This window comes from Wyeomyia smithii, chromosome 2 (assembly GCF_029784165.1).
Source record: "Wyeomyia smithii strain HCP4-BCI-WySm-NY-G18 chromosome 2, ASM2978416v1, whole genome shotgun sequence".
NCBI classification, from domain to species: domain Eukaryota; kingdom Metazoa; phylum Arthropoda; class Insecta; order Diptera; family Culicidae; genus Wyeomyia; species Wyeomyia smithii.
The window spans coordinates 177,009,910-177,017,639 of record NC_073695.1 but is presented as its reverse complement, the minus strand read 5'-3'; the positions used below and the strand labels follow the sequence as shown (position 1 = coordinate 177,017,639).

The 7,730-nt window shown below is 38.2% G+C and overlaps 1 protein-coding gene across 1 annotated transcript; it reads right to left on the bottom strand.

Moving 5' to 3' along the window:
• Nucleotides 1-6,198: 6,198 nt before the first annotated feature.
• On the bottom strand, nucleotides 6,199-7,363 carry LOC129724771 (uncharacterized). The gene is made up of 2 exons (XM_055679922.1): nucleotides 6,644-7,363; nucleotides 6,199-6,584 (listed from the first exon to the last, which is right to left on the bottom strand). Exons 1-2 carry the CDS (start codon nucleotides 7,337-7,339, stop codon nucleotides 6,336-6,338), a joined length of 945 nt encoding a protein of 314 aa, XP_055535897.1. The 5' UTR covers nucleotides 7,340-7,363; the 3' UTR covers nucleotides 6,199-6,335.
• Between the last annotated feature and the right edge of the window lie 367 nt (nucleotides 7,364-7,730).

Sequence of the window (7,730 nt, the reverse complement as noted above, 5' to 3'; positions counted from 1 at the left end):
CAGAATGTTTGGCGCAATAATTGTTCTCCAAAGACAGAGTATCTGTACTGTTCGATTTTAATTCATCCCGGATGCCGTCGGTATCGTTCATTTTTTGAAAAATCTGATTAGTCTAAATGTAATAGGGTTGTTTCAATTTCGTATTGTTGATTGTAATAATACTCTAAAGAATATTATTACTCCTGAGGGTGCCACCCAGAGCGGACCGCCCCCTCACACTACGCTATTGGAAAGGCATAACAAGGTATGAAAAAATAGATATTGATTTCATATTCGTGTTAGAAACGAGAATGTCTTTGAAATAACACGATAAGGCCTCATAACAAAAAATATTATTGATGAGCTATGAATTTGCTTTGCTCTCCTGCCTGGTAACTCATCCCTTTTTATCATTGTATGAAAACTAATGCTGTTTAAAGGTATCTTCTAACATGTTTTAAGATGTAGCTGATTAAAATCATTCTGTTTTGACGTTCACTTGGAAATTTCGTGTTACTAAACCTGAAACAGTATCCGGGTACTCCGTTGAACCTATATAGGTTAATCAATCACTGGTGAAACTCAGGCGGTCACATACAATATCGTGTCCATGTCATTTGATATTGTGGTGATTCCCAGAAAAGTAATGTGATGAAACCCTTCAACTGTACGTCCATTGTTGGGCGGAAATGGAAGAGCTGAGACTTTTCGCAGGGTTCAACCAACTTTGTTCTTCAAAAAAGTAAAGTCACCCCATCGGTTTAATTTCTTAGAGGCCAAAATAGTCAATATATGTATAATTGTTAGCGACACACTTTTGAAAGATTTTCAAACTGTTTCTAAGATTGATTGACAACGTGTCGGATGTAATGATCACTGCATACTGCTAAAAATCAAAACTATGAAATCTTTCTTTGTAACTCTGTAATTTTTAATTTATATAAGTTCGTTTAAGGAAACATTCCTGAACCACTGGAAAAACGTCAAAACAGTTGGTTATTTTGCTCAAAAGTGTTGAACGAACCCTGTTGAAAGATAACGTTTGATTACCCTCCGGTAATTCCAGACTGATAACCTAACGTTACTGCCCTCAGAGCGGAAATAGAAATTTGTTTGATTAATCTTTATACAGAGACCCACAGCACAAACTTCCCTTGATATGTGATATTAAGAGTGGAAAGATAAATTTGTTTGATTAATCTCTATACAGAGACCCACAGCACAAACTTCCCTTGATATGTGATATTAACGGTGTTGTGATATACAAAGGATTTATGTTTGATAAATCTCATCAAAGGGACCACAGCACATAAACTTTCTAACGAACCTGCAAAGAAAAGAGACAAGGGACTTTCTCATAGCTTGGGGAATCCTTTCCCAAGCACATAGACTCAAAAATAAGAAATCATTAATACAAGCTATAAACGGCACCACAGAGCACCAAGTTTAATAACTAACATATGAGTTATGTCGTAGTTACTTACTTGTAACACAAACTTGAATTGAGATACCAACTACCGAAACACTTCGGGTACTCTTCTATCTTGAACCTAGTGCGCTAGCGATTGTTAATCCTTTTATCCTTCTTCACATTCTACTCTACGCATACACACACATTCTCTCTAGCGATCAAGCAAATGCACATGACCCGAATGCAGGGTTGTACTGAATATGGAAATTTAATATTTTTAACACTTCCCCTCAATTTTCATTTCAGATAATTTAACATTTCTTGGAATTTCTGTTTCGGCAAAGGTTTTGTAAATATATCTGCTAACTGACTATCTGTAGGTACATATTTCAAATTAATCTTCTTCTGTTTAACCAGTTCTCTAATAAACATATACTTTACATCAATATGTTTTGTTCTTTTATGTTCACGTGGTTCTTCTGCAATTCTGATACAAGGTGTTCTATCTTCAAATATTGTGAATGGAACCGCGAGGACTCCAATCTCACCAAGTAGCGTTGATAACCATATCCCTTCCTTTGATCCATTGCACAGTGCAATCAGTTCAGCTTCTGTGGTCGAAAGGCTTACGATCTCCTGCCTTTTCGTCGACCAAGATACCACGTTCCCGTAAACCATGAACACGTGTCCTGAGACCGACTTTCTCTCATCCTCATCGCTTGCAAAATCAGCATCAGTGTATCCGACCAACGGATCCTCGTCATCCTTCCTTCTATACACGAGCGGAAAACATTGCGTACCTTGAAGATACCTGACTATGCGTTTTAGTCCCGTCCAATGTGATTCTTCTGGTGAATCCTGAAATCGACTGAAAACACTTACAGCAAAGGTTATGTCAGGTCTTGACACCAACGTCAAGTACTGTAGGCAACCCAACAGTGCCTTGTAAGGCGCATCGGTCTTTGCCCCTTCATTCTTCTTCCACTTCACATTGGGGTCTAAAGGTGTTGATACCACTTTACAATCATCCATTCCAAATTTATGAATGATTCGGCTAACATACCTCTCTTGAAATATTTCCAACCACCCTTCCTCGAGATTCCTTCTGATATCCATGCCTAAGAAATGGCTCACTTCCCCAAGATCCTTCATTTCAAACTCCTTCGAAAGGTTATATTTCAACCACTCAATCTGAGTTGGATCTTGACCAAAAATTAAAATGTCGTCAACGTATAAAATTATATACAAACTCCTTTCTGTTGACACATAAACACAGGTATCAGAGTCTAACCTTTTGAATCGCAAATTCGTTATGAAATTGTCAAATCGCAAATTCCAACTTCTACTTGATTGTTTGAGGCCATAAATGCTTTTATTAAGTTTGCAAAGATTTGACTGTAAGCCTATTCCAGAAGGCAATTCCATAAACACGACTTCTTCCAATACCCCATTGAGGAACGCCGTTTTCACATCCATTTGATGTATCCACCAATTTAGTCTGACCACGATAGATAGCAAACATCTTACTGTTGTCATTTTAGCGACAGGAGCAAAAGTTTCACCATAGTCCAAACCCGGACGTTACGAACAGCCTTTTGCCACCAGCCTAGCTTTATATCTCTCTGAACCATCATCTTTGATTGTGAACAACCACATCGAATTGATAGGTTTCCTATCCCTAGGGATTTCTTTAACTATGTCCAAGTATTGTTGTCCTTCAAAGACTTCAACTCCTCTTCAATAGCTGACAATCATTTTGCCCAATCGTCGCGCTTCCTCAACTCTTCTAAGTTTTGAGGAACTTCCCCGTAAATGTTTCCCACCATGAGACTAGTTTCGTAATCCCTCAACCACGCAGGGAGTCTTCTAGATCTACCTCCTTGACGTTGAGTATTGTCAACATTCTCGTCTACCAATGATCCCATATCATCTTGGTTTTCATCCACAGAAACAAGTTCAGGGTTAGTCAAAGACTCTTCAACTGGTTCTTCAACCAGACCGGGTTCCAACGTTAGTGGTAATTTCGGTGGCACTTTTACCACATAACGTGCCTCAAAATCAAGTAGCTCAGTTTCATCTTGTTTCCCATATTTTTCACAAAAGTAAAATTTGCTTTCGTCAAATATTACATCTCTGGATACAATGACCTTTCTAGTCTCGCAATCCCAGAGCCGAAAACCGTTTGGAGCATAACCAACCATAACAAGAACCCGGGCTTTTACATCTAACTTGGACCTATGCTCCTTACCAATGTGGACAAACGCCACACATCCAAACGTTTTCCACATTTCAAAAGTCGGTTTTACATTCGGTTAAAGCACTAGTGGGGCTTCTGTTCGTAACATACATGGAAATATAAACCGCTTCTCTCCACATTTCATGAGGCATTTTGCTCTCATGCAAAATCGTTCTTACCTTATCCATAAGAGTACGATTCATACGTTCGCTTACCCCATTCTGCTGAGGTGTGTAAGGAACAGTAGGAATCATTAAGATTCCCTTCTTCCCACAAAAATCCATGAGCTCTTTCCCATAATATTCACCACCATTATCTGATCTCAAGCGACAGATTCTAAAAGAAAATTGAGCTGTCACCATTGCTTCATACTCAATAAATTTATGAAATACATCACTTTTTCTCTCAATCAGATAGACAACCACAAAGTGAGTAAAATCGTCAATGAAACTCACGAAATATCTATACCCATCATGGGTAGGCACAGTCATCTGGCCACAGACATCGGTGTGAACTAACTCTAACGGCCTCATGGACCTGACTACTTTCTTCCTTTTAAATGGTTTCCTAGTTTGCTTTCCTTCAATGCAAACTTCACAAAGAGAAGATTCGGATGAAATCGAATCTGGCTACAGGTTAAGCCCCTTTTTTTAACTATTTTTAAAATATTGTCATTACTCAAATGACAAAATCTTCGATGCTCACTACTTCTCCCATACTATTTAGTTTATGCAGAATATCTTGATGGTGTGTAAAAAGTGCTTGTAATAAATTGAACCGCTGACTGCCCAAAAGATATAATTGCAACCGCAATCCGAGCATAGTTACCGGACCATGGCGCTGATAAACTTCTTGCAATTTGAACATAATTTCCTTTGCATAAAAACATTCTAGGACATGCGCCATTGCGTCATCGTCCAGCAACATCAATACTTCATTGACAGCCAATTCATCCTCTCTCAATCTATCTTGAAGTAATAATTTACGTCCTGCTTCTTCTTCAGGAGTAGCGCCCGCTACTGGTTCAAAATAATCTTCTTCTTTGGGGTTATTTTTTTTTAAAGGTATGTAAAAGTCCTTCTTTGAAAATGGGGATGATTAATCGTCTTGCCCTATTCTCTATGTTAATACTAAGCCCTACAAAAGTTTCCTCTAACTTTACACTTTACAAAGAAAACCCTATAAATGTCTATCCAATACAACAACCGTTTATCCTGGGCCCATAACCTGTTGAACGAACCCGGAAAGAGAAATTTGTTTGATAAATCTCTATACAGAGACCCACAGCACAAACTTCCCTTGATATGTGATATTAAGAGTGGAAAGATAAATTTGTTTGATTAATCTCTATACAGAGACCCACAGCACAAACTTCCCTTGATATGTGATATTAACGGTGTTGTGATATACAAAGGATTTATGTTTGATAAATCTCATCAAAGAGACCCACAGCACATAAACATTCTAACGAACCTGCAAAGAAAAGATACAATGGACTTTCTCATAGTTCGGGAATCCTTTCCCAAGCACATAGACTCAAAAATAAGAAATCATTAATACAAGCTATAAACGGCACCACAGAGCACCAAGTTTAATAAATATCTGATGAGTTATGTCGTAGTTACTTACGTGTAACACAACCTTGAATTGAGATACCAACTACCGAAACACTTCGGGTACTCATCTATCTTGAACCTAGTGCGCTAGCGATTGTTAATCCTTTTATCCTTCTTTACATTCTACTCTACGCATACACACATATTCTTTCTAGCGATCAAGCAAATGCACATGACCCGAATGCAGGGCTGTACTGAATATGGAAATTAAAATTTTTAACAAAAAGGCCCTAGATTGAGCTTATAAATTATCACATAAAGATTTAGCTAATAGCAAACTAGGGTAGGGAACATATTCTAAGCAGCTTCAGGAACCACCTGTGTTATGTGTATTCAGACGAAATACTCAAAATGTATTGGGTGAAACTCAAACAGTAGTATATCAATCTGTTCCCTATCGTTTTGTCGGTTAGAACTTGTTTTCAGATTGTAAAACTAAGTTAGCAAACTTTAACAATCATCAATCAAAGTTACCAATCGAAGGACACTATTCCAATCACCCCTAACTTATTTTAAGCAGTTTCCATCTGTTTTGCAGGCGTTTTTTCCAGCACCCGAAGTGGCTCCTGAATGGCTGCATATAGGTCGATTTGTTTCAATTGCAATTGTTCACAGATTTCGTTGTGATTAACGGTATTTCTTATATTCGTAAGACAGCTAGACAATCAAAGTTTTCGTTTCCATCACTGAAATTGTCGATATTGATCAAAATGCAGGAGTTTGTGGCCTGTTTTCTTCGACTGATTGAAATGGGCGCTACTGCTTAAGCCGTTCCCTACCCTAAAATATGCAAAAATTTATTCAATAAACCTTTCGAAAAGTACACCATTTGCGGAACTGAAGACGTGTACAAAGTTTTGTTCAAATCGAAGCCACTCGAAATTATGATGGAAACGCGTTAAACGAATCATATATGAAAGGAAGGCAAGAATTCTAATAAAAAAACTCAGCAAAGATCCAAAGTGACTAATTTAACTTTTATTCCAGATTCATGCTCTGTTTAAAAATACAGTTTTGAAGATGAAACCATAAAAACTTGTGTATTTAATTATATTCGAAGATTCCAAAAACATTGTTTTCGATTAGCAAAACTCTAGTGACGAAGAGTAACATTAAACATTGCTTCGAATAAACCACTGTCTTCTTCAATACATTCGGTTTCACCTTCGACACGATTTCGGCAGGACATAGTAATAATATCGAAGATTGTTTCTCCCAAACATGTCTGGGGCTCCTCTTGCTGTACACCATTTACGCATACAAAGTATGTGTAACAGTCATCCGCTGGAATGTAGTGAATTCCAGTTGGTCTACATGAAGTAGGAGGTAACGGTATAACATGCTGGAGAAAAAAAAGGAAAGTTAAAACAGAGTCACATGATATCTTTTGGCAGTACATACATCGCAATCCACATTTTCTGCAAAATCACAATCACCAATGATTGGGTTGAACAGCAGATCACCTGCACAGCTTTGATATTCGGCCACAGCTTCCCAGTTGAAGCAGATGTGATATCTGGAGCAGTCTGTTAAATCTGGTACAAATGTTGGTACTGATGGATTGATGTTATTCGGACATAAGCTTTCTGGACAATCGTAATTCTCCCGAATATCACATGCTCTAACCGCAGGATCTGGATTAAATACTAGATCTTCGGAGCACTCCATCAGGAATCCTTCATCATCCGCACATGCCGTATACTTCCGACACTCACGCTCAATTGGGAAATTTTCCGGTAAACCAGTATCAAACTCTTCACCATTTTCACCATTTTCGCCATTTTCACCATTGTCTTCACCATTTTCTCCATCACCATCGCCATCTTCACCTTGCCCGTCTAACCATCTACACAAGAGACAGGTTACATTCCACGGGTGATCACACTTTTGTGCCTCCTCGTTGAAGTAGAATCCTGCTGCACAACGTCCTCGTACCATACTATTTCGGGCACAAACAAAGTAAGCATCGCAGTCGCTAAAATCGTTAATGAATGTTCCATCGGGAACTCCAAGACAGCGGTTGCGTTGTTGCTCTGAGCGAGTTACAAGTAACACGCAAATTAGAAATAATGTTTGTAAGACGGATATTTTCGACATTTTGTCGGATGCACACAGGGGAACTGCACTAAAATGATCGCCGGAAGAACGTTGAGTCGGTTTATATGTAATCTGCTTCAACACAAGTTGTAAATCAAAATCAGTTAAATCATGATCGATTAGTTAGATAATCAGTTAAACGCGATAAGGTGCCGGTCATTTAATATTGACAAAATGTAGGATAAGTATCAGTGTGTCCGTGTGAGTATAACAAAAGTACCTACGCATATAAAATTGCTGATGTGATGAAATGTACCTGATTACTAATCCTACTGTGCGAATTGAATGCCTTTTCAAGATCATTCTCGAAACGCTTGTTATGGATAATGTACAAAGCAACCAGCTATTGAGAAAAAAACTTATTTTTTTGCATTGTGGCAAAACGCTTAAT

What these genes read in the sequence shown, in the direction of transcription:
- LOC129724771 (XM_055679922.1), bottom strand. Translation starts at nt 7,339, where the DNA reads ATGTCGAAAATATCCGTCTTACAAACATTATTTCTAATTTGCGTGTTA. An exon ending in CAGAAAATGTGGATTGCGAT is followed by an intron (nt 6,585 to 6,643) that starts GTATGTACTGCC and finishes TTTTTTCTCCAG; the next exon opens with CATGTTATACCGTTACCTCC.